The sequence below is a fragment of the Anarhichas minor genome, unplaced genomic scaffold (genome assembly GCF_050575085.1).
Source record: "Anarhichas minor isolate MPS153535 unplaced genomic scaffold, ASM5057508v1 ptg000079l, whole genome shotgun sequence".
Classification (NCBI taxonomy): Eukaryota; Metazoa; Chordata; class Actinopteri; order Perciformes; family Anarhichadidae; genus Anarhichas; species Anarhichas minor.
Window position 1 is genome coordinate 3,694,356 of NW_027466525.1, and position 15,016 is coordinate 3,709,371.

At 42.2% G+C, this 15,016-nt stretch overlaps 1 protein-coding gene across 1 annotated transcript in view; it reads right to left on the reverse strand.

Moving 5' to 3' along the window:
- Positions 1–15,016, reverse strand: part of plcl2 (phospholipase C like 2) — a 34,705-nt gene that overhangs the window by 8,755 nt on the left and 10,934 nt on the right. Inside the window, exons 3-5 of the mRNA XM_076081232.1 lie at positions 5,568–8,051; positions 4,245–4,448; positions 214–289 (exon numbers count right to left, since the gene is read on the reverse strand). Of these exons, the coding sequence (XP_075937347.1) occupies positions 214–289; positions 4,245–4,448; positions 5,568–8,051 (2,764 nt within the window). The remainder of the gene's footprint in view (positions 1–213; positions 290–4,244; positions 4,449–5,567; positions 8,052–15,016) is intronic.

The following is a 15,016-nucleotide window of genomic DNA, read 5'->3' on the forward strand; positions in this document are numbered from 1 at the left end:
CGACTGGATCGCGCACTTGAATATGATTCAAATGGTAATTCCGCATATGCAAATAGGGAAAAGTATAATCAGGCCAATCAAATTTCCTATTGAGTGATCTGCGTTGCGTGGCTTCAGAGAGGCCGTCGAGCCGTCGGGCAAGCTTTCAGGAGGCGAGCGGTGTCAGGAAACAGCCTTTCATCGCTGTTCTCCGGCCATCTGACCATCCCTTACCTGCTTTTTGGGTTTGCAGAATTCTCTCGTACACCCCGTCGTAGCTCTCCAGCAGAGTCTTGCTGGTTTGGATCACCTGGAAGGAGAGAAAATATCTCGTTTATATTTGGCTCTATTTTCCACATCAGAAAAGCTGGCATCCCACAATAAAGCAGGAGGCGTTCTCTGTCTGGTGGCTGGGTATTTCTATCTAGGGAGGGCTCCTAAAAACAAGCTGTTATTACGGGCACGTCGGTGGGCGTGGGCGCTGAAGAGCATTTTTGAAAGCCAGAAATAGAGGGAAGGAGACACGAGCAATTAGAGGGTTTATTAAAAGTGTCCTGTTTTTTCTCTCTCCCTCAAACAGGAACAGTGTCTCGTCCTCCGGAGATATACGCTTTAGTCCCGGTACACGCTTTTAAAAACATCTCTTTATTAAAGAAGGCAAGGGATCAAGGTCATGTGACTATGATGAGAGTCAAATGTAAACAAGCTGCCGTGTTTTCTGTGAAAGAAGCAGAGTTTATCTCCTGAGGTGTTCCGCTCGCCCTTAACTGAGTGCACAAACTCTGTTGACCTGCAGGCTGTTAAATGTCTCATCGTGGCCAGACTCAAAGGCTTTGGGAATTCATTTGCATATTGAATGCCAACAAACCACCATAATACAAACGTTTGTTTCCTTACACAAGGACAGCAGCGCCGCGGGTGTTTCACGAGGTTAATGATGCATATGTATCCGGTCACAGATAGAGGTAAATAAGCACAGAGCGAACGAGGCGCTTATCAGAGCATCTGGATCTTTCTCCTTCGATTATCTCAGTAATATCTAAATTGATTCATCTGACATAGATGATGTATGTACCCAGAACGTTGCTCTGCCTTTGATTTAAATGCGTGCCTGTCGGGCACTGGGGCCTTTGTGTCCGCAGGATTGCTGTAATTGACTCGTACATTCACTTGTACACTCCCTGTCTGAGTGACTTCAGTGCACCGCGATGTCGTGTCACAAAGCCAGGCCGCACCGCTCTGCTTGCCAAGACGGAGCGGAAGGAAGGAAAAACTGTTTTTATTCAAGCTCAGTGTAACAAAGCCACGCTGAAAAAGAAACAGCAGCGATAAACACCATACCCCTGTGATAGATCTCTGGAGCAAGCCAGCTCTGTGGCCGGCCAGCGAGAGGAGAGAGAGAGAGTGGGAGTGGGGGGGCAGGAACAGAATGGAGCAAAAATGGAAATACGTCTTTCAGACATACAGGCGAACACACATTTTCACATTTTAACTGGTAACACCCTCATCTTATTCCTGAAGGAAATGTGATTTTGTGAAAAGGTGAAGTCTGGTGATATTTTATATTTTTCTTATTGACAAATCCCATAAAAAGATCAAAACCAACGATAAAGAGAGTTCTGCCTGTGCATTCAAAGCCTGATGAACCTTAGTCCTCATTGCCGTAGAGCTCCATTTATTATGAAAAACAATAAATGAGCCGTACTGTTGCACTGTGACATGTACCTTCAGTACTATAAACACAGTAGTTTGTTTGGAGTCAAAGCCAGACACACACACACACACACACACACACACACACACACACACACACACACACACACACACACACACACACACACACACACACACACACACACACACACACACACACACACACACACACACACACACACACACACACACACACACACACACACACACACACACACACACACACACACACACAAGATTTATGTCATTAGTGGGAACCGATAGACTTGAGGCTGAGAGCTACAGTCTGGGTCAGGGTTGGTTTTGGTCTTTTCATTGGATTAGTTGACAGTAAGAAACATGTAGAATAATAATACAGTGTCGTAAGACAACAGTTAATCAGCAACTGATGCTTTAAACATTGCCTTTTTTTTGGGGGGGGGGGCATGATTACATAGAGTCCATCTGTACCGGGAACAGATACAGTTTCAAGTGAATCACCGGGTTACACTGAACGCAGTCACGACTAAGTGATTGTGGCGGCTTTGTGTCACTCCGCAGCTGCAGTCGCGGCTCTCAGAGCTGTCGCACACACTGTGATTAGTTCCCTGATGGGAGAAGAAATTACCGTCTTGGTGGCAGAGACGGCGTCTCAAATGTATTTAAAGGCACATTATGAGGCGAGTGGGTGGACTCAGGTCCCATCTGCACACTAAAGACCACCTCCTGTAAGTGCTATGTTTAGTTCTATTCCTATCATTATTATTATTACCTGTATTTAACAAAGACACAAATGCTCGTTGATTTTTAAAGGGGATGTTATTTTAGCAATGCCTTTATGCACGTAACTAGTAAAGGGGACAGTAATTATAAATAACAAGCTATCGAAGATATGCACACAAATGATAACACATATAACTAGTATTTATGCATAGTTCTAATATATTCAGAAAATAACAGAAAAAACAATATTGGCTTCCTGTTAGACAAAACAATGACTAAAACATGGGCTTTGTATCCCCTCGGTTCAGTGTTTCAGAGATGTGTGCATTCCCAACTCATCTCTATTTACAGATTATTTTTCCCTAAGTTCATTTGTTGTGAACAAAAACTGAAATCAGAGCACATTATGGAAGACCACACGCTGGTATCGTGCTGAGTTTCTCCACTTTTTACTCGGCACACAAATGGGCAGGGACTGAGACCCAGATTCTATTTTTGCAATTAGGACACAGCGCCTGTATTTCTAATTGGACTGATCCATACATTATTTACATCTGTTTAAGTTTGGCTCTCCTCTTTTCATTGATGCCCCTTGTATTTGTCAGCTCCCCTTCAGCTGTGCACCTTGCTGCTCTCAGTCTCCTCTGGCGCTCTGCTGACGACCAAAGCCGGCAGCTTCACTCCACTTAAGCCCTTGCTCTTAATTTATTCGATTTCGGTCCCCAAACACCCGTCATTTTCTCCTTTCTTCCCTCCAATTCAATTTTCCTGGCCATCTTTCCATCAGGCCCAATTAACTAGCCCTCTACTCCAGAGTCTGACTCCAGCAGCGGGTGGGGGGGGGGGGGGGTCACCTTAATCCGTCTGAGACGTTTCAGCATCATCCCCCCTTTTTCAGATGTTCATCTCTGAGTCCCAGGGGATGAGGCAAGCCATAAAGGAAAAGACAACACGGTTGGATGCAGCGAACACTTGCCTCTTTGAGAGTGTGGTCGCTTTACTTGACGGTGCTGTATTTTGAGTCTTGCTAACGTTGACGTACAGTTAACGTTAGCTCTGTAGCGCTCGGCTATGTTTTTGTGAGTGAAGGTCTGTCTGCTGCGGTATATAACGTTAATGATCGTCAGTGATATTCCTGTTGACTATCGTAGTAGCATGGCTCTGTGGTCACGAACCACATTAGGTGTTAGCCAGGACTTTTGTGTGGTGATTTGTTACTTGGTGGGGCTGTATTTTTAAATAGGTCAATTTGTTTGGTTGTACTGTTCAGTAACAAAAAGTGTTAAAAACCAATAAAAGCAAAAGATTCATGTTAAGATCGTTGGATCGTGATCCTGCCGGAAAAAAAACCTGATATGATATTTTTGCTGTCAGCCAGCTGTGTGACTGATTTCTTCCTCGCCTGTAATAATGATGGAAAGTTGACTTGCTCATGGTGTGTTGAGAATCAATGGAACAGAACAGGATGTGTTCAGGGTAATGTGTTGTCTGGGAATAGCCTCAATGGCCTGTTGCATAACTTTTATTTTATTACCTAACAGAGCTCCAGCCATGTTACCTAACCATCTCTGCATGCCCCCATTCAGTCCAGTAAAGCCGATGTATTGATTTGATGGGAGTCAAAAGCTTGTTGGCTTGCCAAGATTATTTTTATTTGTATTAATGGATGGATGCATAGATAGCAGGAATGTTAGTTGGTTAGCCACAGAGAGTTTTTTGACAGGTTAGGCACGTGTCTCTTTCTGTTGTGTTTTTAGTAATGGTAATGTATTCGATCCACCTGTTTGCATCACATGTACTTCCAGGTGTTAATATTGGGCTAATAAAGTGACTTTCAGACTCCGACTCACCATGTCGTAGGTGGTGACGACTTTCTTGAGGACCTCTGGGAGCAGGCCCTGGGGCTCCAAGTTCGGGTACTGGCCAGCGAGGTTGAACAGCAGGAGGGGGCTGTTCTCGGGTCCGGTCAGTCGAGGGGAAAGGGCCAAGATGCACTGCTTCAGGTTAGCCACTGCTGAAAGGCCGCACAGCTCTTTAAAGGACACGATGGCATTCTGCAGAGAGAAGAGAGACATTACAGCTGGGCTTGCACTGGCAATCCAAGCAGAACACATAATACTCACTTGTTAGAGACTTAAAAGAATGAAAAAAGGAATTAATTTTCATGTTGCTAAAATCGGGCATTGTTATGCTTTAAACGTACAACCACAGAGCAGTCACAGGAAGTAGCTGAGAATTCACTCATTATCTGTGAGAACTTTCATTTTGGCACTTGCTAGCTTCTCACAAACACTCAATCTGTTTGGACTGACATCAGTATCACACGGAAATGGAACAAACACACACACACACACACAAATCCTAACCTTCCTGTGAAAGCCCAAATTTAAACCCTACATAAACAACCGGAGGAACAAACCGTGACAGGATGGCCAAGATGTGTTATAGTCTCAAGGCCAGTGGCCTATTATCACACAATGACTGCCATATAAACGGGCCTACCAAAATAAATCCTAATGGCTGAAGAAACACAACATGTGAGTGTTGTGATACTCCAGTACAGCATTTCTCATAAAGTGAGACTTCAATCAACCGCAAATTAATATGATCATGAGAAGAAAAAATTACACCGTTTTTATGATCCTTGTGGTGGCAAAGCTTGGTCAATATCAGACAAGGAAAAAAAAGGTTTGGGATGACACTGGATAAGTCTTGATTGGGAACCATTAAAATGGCAAGTGATTAGATTAACATATGTTAACAGCCTGCTAAAGGCCATGCTCATCATCTGTTGCGGCTGCAGTGATTTTAACATACAAAAATCTACCATTAAAACAGGGATCTCATTACAACATTTCCCAACTTTTTCCCCACCATTTCCTTTGACTATTGCACAACACATCAAATCAAATCGGATTCAGTCGCGCCTGGTGGTTTCCAGAGTGGGAGCCTTTTTTTAGATGCTCAAGATCCTTTGTAGTTGATCTGGTTTTAATCTGTGCTTGACTTGGGGTTACAATTTCCTCAGTCTACCCTTTCACAGAAAAACATTCCCATGCTGGAGAAGATGGAAGGAAAAAGTCATGATGATATTGTTGGCTCAGTGCTGCACACATCAGAGGACACTGGTGAACAGAATAAGCACTTATTGGGGTTTGATTTAAATTGCTTACCTGCATGTTTTCTCTGAGATCTGTTGCCTCCCTCAGTGGCAGCATGGCTGTTTTGAAGACATCATCCACAGCCTTGATCAATAGTACTCTCATGCTGGCGTACTCTCTACTCCTCTTGCCCTTTCGTACAGACAGTCCCCTTTTGTGTGGTTTGCCGCCTCCTCTTCGATTGGTTATGGCCACATGAACAAACAGCCAGGTGTGTGGCAGAACCTCCCCCGTCAGTGATTGCAGCGGTACATGTCGAAAACCCGGCTGGAGACACTCAAAGGGAATCGTATATTGGCCGATGAATTCATCACCAATGTAGTCATCGTCTAGCACCACAAAGCGCACCATTGCAAGCTCGGGGAGATTTATCTGAAACTCAAAGCTCTCATCAAACAGAGGGTTGTCCCCATTCTGGTTGACCGTTTTAGTCCTTTGTTCAGCACAGTCGGCAGGAATGCCGTGTATTTCCACGTACACATAGGGGTCGACCACGTCTCCTTTGGCACCTGAGCCTTTGGGTTTGGGGAAGTTTTGTCCACTGATGATCTTGATGTGCAAGAGCTGTGGAGAAACACCAGGCACTGAATCTTTAGTGTTGGCGCTGAAATATGACACGTGCTCCCTCATGATGGCCGGACGCAGCACGTAGCCGCAGTTCCCATTCTGACGGAACCAGCCGATGTTTAAATCCATCATCAGGCCGGGAGTCTGGTAGTTCATTGCCACGATCTGGCAACCACACTTCCAGAAATCTTGTGGATTCATGTTGCTGGAGTCGATCCGCATGGGGCTAGGGTAAACCCGCGCAAGGTACTTCTTGTTGTAGTTGACAAAGTCACCCGGGAAGTCGCTAGCGCAGCGACTGGCAAAGACCTCGTTGAAAGAGCAAAGCTCCCATTGCTTCTGGCTCTGAAAGGATGCTGGGAAATCTTTGAACTCCACAGACTTGCACAAGGTCACCAGATCAGAGAGGTCCTTCGACAGCTGGAATTTTTTGGGCGCGACAGTCTGTTGCTCCGCAGACTCGATGCTCATCCGTTGAGACATTTCGGCCCCCTCGTCCTCGTCCGTCACCTCGCCTTCTGAAGCAGTGCAGTTGGTGCTCAGTTTCTTACCCTTCAGCAGGATCTTTCCCTTCAGTTCTAAGGGCGAGGGCAGGTAACAGTCCTCAGGTTTTGGAGGATCCATGTGGATCTTGTCTCCGAGGATCTTCTTTAGGTGCTGAAACATGACTCTCTGCTGCTTTAAGGAGCAATGGTTTTCTAAACACAGCAGCAGTGGAAACGCAGATGCAACAAAGGCATATTTGTTGAGGACATCGATGACGCTGCGGAAAACTATCTGCGATGTCATCGTGTGACCAGTGTAAATAACAGGTTCGTTATCAGGCCCATCCCAAACATCCAGCTCCACACTGCGGCAGCCCATCTTGAGGGCGCGGATATACCCTGTGACATCAGAGGGACCTCTGAACTGATCCTCTATCAGATATGTGTTGTGGGATGCATTGATGTAATAGTGGGACAAGGGCTGGTTCATGTCTTGCCAAACTGTTTTCTGCTCAGGGTCAAATATATGGCACTCTGGAGACATAAGATAGTTGGTGAACCCATCTAGAGAAAGCCAACCCTTAAGCTGGCCCTCTTTAGACGGTTCATATTTCTGAATGACCTCTAAGCTGGTGTCTTCACTGACTTGTGCCATACCCTGCTCTGCCTCCAGAAAGATCATTAAGTCCTTGGTGTCCAGAAATTCTTTGTTGCTGGAGAACTGAACAAAGAGAAAATAAATTTCTGGTCTGGTGCAAAGATCATGAAAGACCTCAATGAACTCATCCTTTGTCACATCAGACCCTACTTTGTCCTTGGCTTTGTGAAGCTCTTTGAACTTCAGTTCCATTTTCACATTTTTAAGTCCAGGGTTCAACTTCTTGACTAGCTGCACAGCAGCACATATCGTGATTCTTCTGCTGTTGCTACAGTCTGCCTCATCGAAAAGTTCACCGAGCCAAGATGAGCGCATGTTGTTCTGAGTGCTTTCTATCATATTCAAGGTGTGTTTCCCATAGGAGATCAGGTACCTCAGCCCTGTAACCCAAATGTTGGCTACATCTGCAGTGTTTGCCACCAAGTCCAGGGACTCGTAGTTCTCCCCAAAGATGATTGAGAAGGCACAGTCCTCTGATATCTGATCGTAGGTTCCGTTAGTTCTAAAAGTGTCCGTGTTTTTGCCCGTCCGCAACTCCTTGATGGATTTCACATCAATTTTGGCCTTTTCTGATTCCTTCTTCGTGGGCTCCCATCTCAAAGACTGCATGTCGGCATCCAGGAGAAAGTAGCGGTGGTAGATGCGAGAATTGGATCGCACTTTCTTCAGCTCGGAGCCATCCACCATTGCATTGATGCAGTCGCTCGCACTGCTAATTTTCTTCTCTGTGGGCATGCTGCTGAATGACACAGTCTTCTTTCTTTCTTTACGCTGTCTTGAGCCATCCTGCAGAGAAACAGAACAGAGTGCATGAATTAAAAAAACGTTCTGTAGATACGTAATGATTAGGAAAAACAGAAAATAACATAAAACCGTAAAAGATTGTTTTTATGTTTCAGCTTAAAGGAATATAATTCATATCTCAGTTGTATAGAGGCATGCTTTTCTTGCTTTCTGAAAAGTAAAGAGTTTGAAGACATTTTTTCTCAGTGTTGCTTTTTTTGTTGTTGATTTATTTAGCTAAACAAATCAGTTATTTGCAATCTTTCACATCATTCCTTCAACTAACCTCTAGCCCGGTTACCACAACAGTTCCTTTTTTGTAACCCAATTTGTGCACATGGAATAAAATCTGAATACAGGCATTCCCCTCTTTGGCCTCCAGCAAAATACCTTTTTCACCCCAATATCTTAAATGTCTTTACAGTAGGATTCAGGATGAAATATTCTGCCTTCAAGTTTTCAGCATAAAGACAAAGTAGATCTTGAGCTTACGTAACAATACAGCAACAGAACACAACATGCCGTTTGCTCTGATTTACTGTTTGGATGGAATGTTCTTCCTTCCTGGTCTGAACATTTGCTGAGCTGAATCACAGCAGCAACGTTGCTGGGTGACTTAAGGTACCTGTCACTGTACATTATGGGGGTACAACAGGAAGTCTCCCTCAGGAGAGTATTGCCCACACGAATCCAGTCGTCAACAGCAGCCACATTTCTGACATTTTCAAAGAATCCTGCTCCTTCGCTGTGGCAGGTTCCTTCAGCACAAGGACATCGTTTTGTATTCTGTATTCTTCAAACTCATTTCACAAATTTGGCATCAGCAAAACCCTAACCCTTGTTAATCATTATGTGGCAGCTTAATGGTACCACTTTATACAAAAGCAATGCATCATTTTGTCAACTGTATGATGTTGCCAAGTTAAGATGTTGTTCTAGTAGAAAACCTTGATCTTTCTGTTTTGGGGTTCAATGAAATGCACAAAACCTTCACAGCCTCTTACGTAATCAAAGTGAAACGTGCATACCTCACATACTGAGAGAACCAGCACTGATGAGCATCACTGTGTGAAGGAACGATGGGCAAAGTCACAACGTGTGATTCAATAAGAGGTCGTGTATGATTGATGCGTCTATATCTACGTGCCTAAAAATGCATATAGGAGCTTTCACACATCCTCCATGTGACATCTTCCTCCATCACATTCAGCCGACAATACTGATATTAAGAAATGTGACAACTCAGACATAGGTGACAGCTTATTCGTCATCTTTCACAGGACCGGCTTTTTTGAAGCAGCTTCATCACAATCAGTTTTGTTTGGCTCCTGTCTGTCTGCTTATTGTTTCCCCTGTTGTCTCACAACACTACCATGGCTCATCAGTGGCTGTTAGACACGCAGGGTTCGGATAGAGAACAATAAAACTGAATGAACCGAATTAGACGGAAGCCAAGGAAGCTTAAACAAAGTTCCTCCCCTACATGGAAAACATCTCAAATACAATCGAGTGAAATAACAAACACCTTATCAAACAAAAACATGTCAGTGGGCAATTATGAAATTACTGGAGGCAAAATAATATTATGTAATGATTTTCCAAAATTAATTAATCATCATAAATCCCATCAGTGTGTTGAGAGTACACATTTACTCTGATTAGTTGAACCTCTCCATGTCCAGTAAAACGTAGACATAATATTCACATTCTTCTACAGTCTGCTGCGTAAAGGGAGTTCATCATACTAAACGGGAGCTTACGACCTAAATGCATGACTGCAAATAATCCTTATGATCTGGTCAAGAATGTGACCCTACAGTCACAGCTTACTGATCGATTGTGTCTGCTTCCTGCTGTATAACCAGGGTCCGCCACGCAAGGCATTCTCCTCAGGATTTCCCCTCTGCTTCCTTTACCTAAAACTAGAAAACAATACTGCCCACACCCATCTCTGTCTTAGCATGTGTTATTATACCCTGAGGATGCTTGTTTCTTATGCAACAGTCCTTTTTTTCTGTCTCTGGTGGAAGTCAGATGGAGTGTTTTCTTTTTCAATTAAGTATAGTTTTGTATGTCCTTAAATGGTTCTTCACAAGACGAGATCTGCAACATTGGCTATTTATAGCTCAAACAGATATAGCTTAATAGGGTACATATTATTCTAGACGTAAATATCACTTATCTCCGTTTCTCTGAGTCTAACTATACGATCTGCACAGTGAGCTCTGATCAAGATGGTTTTTCGTTCGCCAGGCCAAAGCACTGGAACAAGCTTTAAAAATAGAGTACCTGAAGAGACCAAGTATAGTCAGCAGCAATGCCTCCAACAAGACCTTTCTCTTCCCTTCACGGTTACTGGGTTTTTATAGGACTAGCTGTGAAGGATTTACGGACCTTTACTGGCGATCATCAAGTCACCCGTATAGTGTTATTGGTAGTCGGGCTGCAACAAGGGACGTTAAGCATCACTAGTTCTTCTGTAATGTTCCAAGTTAAAAATATGCCCATATAACTGAATTGTTACCATGCACTGCATTCAGCAGCACACTCTTCCATCACATGTACAAATCATTTGCCAGCATCCCATGAAAGAGGACTTCAGTAAAAGGACAAGCCTCTGCATGCACAGTGCATTCTCTCATCACATGTGCAGCTCAGTTAGGACTCACTTTACTTCTTGTTAAACATTCTGCTAGTGTTAGCTAGCTCGCGGTTACCATGTAGCTTGATTGAGCATGCTCACTGGAGTTTCAGTGAATCTATTTGTATTCATTCTTTATTGTAAAACATTTCTTTTATAAATTAATTGTTCACTTTGAGTTTGCACAGAGCCTGTTGTCAGCTCAAATGTTAAAAGCATCTGTCTCCATTTTTTTTTTTACTTGCTAGCTTGCTAATTCACCACATGACATATTTCCCATTGTATGTATTTGACAGATTACCATATATAATTGGCAAATTAATGAATTATACGTGCTTATGATATAGTAAAAAATGTGTTTTTATCTCGATGTGACAAGGTTAATACAGTCTAGGTCTATATTTCCATTTTATCTCATAATCTCATACATTTTCATTTATTCCCCTGGAAAGTGTGCACCTTAAATATTCACAGAATTTTGCGACCCTGATTGTGAGTTAATAAAATGTCACAGAGCAGTGTTTGTTATAAAAGTGTGATCTGAAAAGTTCATTTCATGAGCCAGAAACTACAGCAGCAGTAAGTACAGGCGGAGTCACTGGTATTGATCAACACTCTTATTCAATACTCACCTGATGTGTCGCCATCATTTTGTGTTAATAAGTCACTAAAGAGAACACTGCAGTTTTGGTGGTAAGCATCCCAAACACACTGCTGTGCGATGCTGTTACTCATTACTTCTTTGAAACCTGTGAAACTTATTTTTTTATATGTCGGGGGAATCAAGGTTAAAGTCTTTCATATTTGAGAGAAATACTTCTTGCGTAACTGTGGCGCAACAGTGCTCATTATCCATCGCAGAGTGTATTTTTCATTAGAGTTACGGTATGTTCAGAGAAGAACACTCCCGGTACAAGTCAGTAGAACGCACAACAAAAGGACATTGGATGTTTTCAAGGTATTTCATAATAAAGAGATAATAAGGCTTATCCCATGAGGCTCACCCTGATGGGGGATATTATTTGTATGCCTTTACATACCGTTTATATATATGCTCGGTGTTTGAGAGAGTGAAGGAGACAGAAGGCGAGTCAGAGAGACAAACCCAGGAAGAGACAATGAAACAGCAAGTAACACAGAGTCTATCCAACTGCTCACTGATCCCATAGGAATCTGAATCCCCTCATGGACTGAATCCTGCATTTTCTCTGGCTCAGTGAGCAGTTATGAACTGTCTGTACGACAGAGAACATGGCAGGGGAACAGTTACTCTCTGTTCAACTGTTCTGTATACATCGCCAACAACAAGCAATGGGAATCACATTGCAGCATGAGTAAACTTCCAGCTCCACACCAGCAATGGCTTCAGTTCACAATTACCTAAATCTATTCAATGAGAAGAATTTCATCAGAATGCAAATGTGGTACGGGAACCAGACTGGTACAAAGCCTTAAAAACATCTCTTTCAATTCTACTGGCACTAATAGTGTTGCACACTGTTCAACGATCAATTATTCAGGCCGATTTATGCTTTCATGCAACATCTATGTTATAAAACTACCAGTTACATCCTGCACAGAGCAGGAGTGAGTCTTTCAGAGTTATCATGTCCTGTGGCACAAAATAAACACTCAGTCCGGATATCAAGAGTCAGATGCTGAATCATTTTAGAACTCTGGATTAGACCCAAGACTGCATTAAAGTCTCCTCCTCTACCTACCAAACAAGCCGAGGCAACAGCATGGTTACCTAAGAAGCTCATACGTATCCCACAGCTAACAGTGGGGTATGGAGCTTTTTTAGGACGAAGAGTACAAAACAAAAAGGCGTACGAAGCTGGTCAGAGGTTCTTATGCAGCAATCCTTTATAAATGTATTTTAGATTATATGAAACGGCAGCATATTTGAGTGAGTTTAACACTATTAAATCATGATTTGTCAATTTCCACATCAAAGATTCTTCTTTAACATACTGACGGTTGTGTGAATCTGTGGCTTTAATTTAACAATGAGACAAAGACTTAGATGTCTATATGTTATAGCCAATCCAAAAAAGAGGAGTTTGCATTAAAACCCAAATACATAGACATGTACCATTAGAAGTACTGACACTTAACTTGTGTTGGCTGCCTACATGGTTAGGATGGGGCCTCTTTACAGTAACTTCCGAAGTCTGGAATCCTGTCTTATCTCAGTTTAGGATGACATTTAGAATGTTTCCTATCTTTGAAACTTTAAGTTAAGATAGCACCAGCAAGTAGGATGTACAGTATATCTGGAATAAGACCCCTGGACTATTTACTCTTTCCTGTGACTGGATTATAATTCAACTTCATCAGTTATTTTCTCTCAATTCAGTATCCAAGGTTCTCATACAGTAGATCATAGTCCACATATGATTATACTTGTGTGTAAATTATGTGTTCAGATATATTAATATATATTAGAGTAACATCATCAGATAACACCGCCTGTGTTCAACAGGCGGAGGAGACTCTGGATGAAAACAGATGTGTGTGTGTGTGTAGGTTAACGTGGTGACAGGAAGAGCTTTGGAGGAACAACAAAAAACTAGAACAAAATGAGTCATGCGGAAAACCCAACTGGTGACGGTAAAGAGGAGGAAATACATGTTTTGAAAGCAGGCTCAGATGAAAATGTGCGGTTAAAAAACAAGAGTCAGACTCAGGTCTGGTGATCACAGTGACTTTGTGCACACTGTGGCCATGGTCACCCCACAACAAATACTGGAAAAACCTTTTTAGTTTTTATTTTGGAGTACAATAACCTTCACACTCCCATTTGTTGGGATAGATTATTTTTAATGAATGCCGTGAGACCTCTCTAGAAGATTTTAAGTTTAATATGTATTTGTGAAAATATTTAAAATCATGATTATTTCCATCGAGACTGAAGAACAATAGGACCGTATGAAAAAATCAAGAGATCAAACTGAGCATAAATCAACATTCAATAAAACCGATCGATTCCAGTAAGGAGCTTGTTGTTTCGTTTAAATTAGCATACGGAGACTTTTTGCTCTGTAGCTGCACTGCAGTGAAACCCCACAGGAGCCTGAACCTGGTAAAGGCCCAGATGCTTCTGTTCTGTACCGTATGCTATCAGTTGTTGGTCAACTCAGCTGTGAAGAAGGTGGGATTACCCTGGGACTCAACTTTTAAACCATTTCCTGAACAAATATGAATGAAAGTAAAACGTCCATCTTTCGAACGTTATGGTTGTGACGATATGTCATCAGTCATCAGAGTTTAACCCAAGCTGACACCAAAAGAAGGAACTTAATTTAGGATCCTCTCACATCGCTTTTTGACTTCATATCACTTTGGATCAACTGGTTTTTCATTCTTGTATTTAATATCAATAATATTGTATACTGCGTTATATCAGTATGTATTTTTCAGCTACTTAAATTATAGCCGATAGATTATCTGCTGATGAAAATCAATTGGTGCATTTCTAATTTTTTATGTACTTTTAGGACATTTAAAGAGTCAAAACTGGTGTTTGTTTTTGTTGAGTTAACATTAGTGTCAGTTAGATTTGGTTTGGTCAGAGCTATGGAATAGTAAAGCGTCATCATTCCTTACCTTCAGTACATAATAAAATACAGGTTATGAACTTCTTTTAAAACACAAAAATGTGAAATCATCGTATCACTATCGACCATTAGAAGCAGGTAAAAAAACAACAACATATAGTTCATCCCAGTTCTATTGCATAACACTGGTGGCTGGACAAGTGACAACAACATGCAAGACAATTACATAAAGAGTTAAAAGAGACAACTACATTACACAAGGTGTTGTCCAACGGTACATTTTACTCAAAGCTAACCAAAGACTTTACTGAGAGCGGCAACACCATCAAATATAACATTAATCTGCAAAAAAAACGCGTTCATCGTTCATCACCATTTTTCTTCTAAATGTGCTCCATGGAGCCGTTCCAGGATTTACATCATCAGCTTTTAGCTCTGTGGCTCTAGGCCTTTGGGAGAGAAGCTCTCATGTTCTCAAATATTAATTGAGCCATTAACCACAGTTACAATAAGTTAATTTGTTCATTCAGCGATATTAATAGGAACCTTTAGACAGTGTTGGTGCTTCGTTAAGTTGCAGACCGTCCCTATGCCTAAAAGGAGCTGAGAGCCGAACGTTTCATGTTATTATGAAGACAGGCTGGTCCATCGATCACAGAACACACAGCCCGACACAAACAGGTCGCTTCTACTCAATCCTCACGACAGTAGCTATGTTTCTTTTAAATACTGGGTAGGTAAGAGGATAAAATCTCTGGCCTGCACGT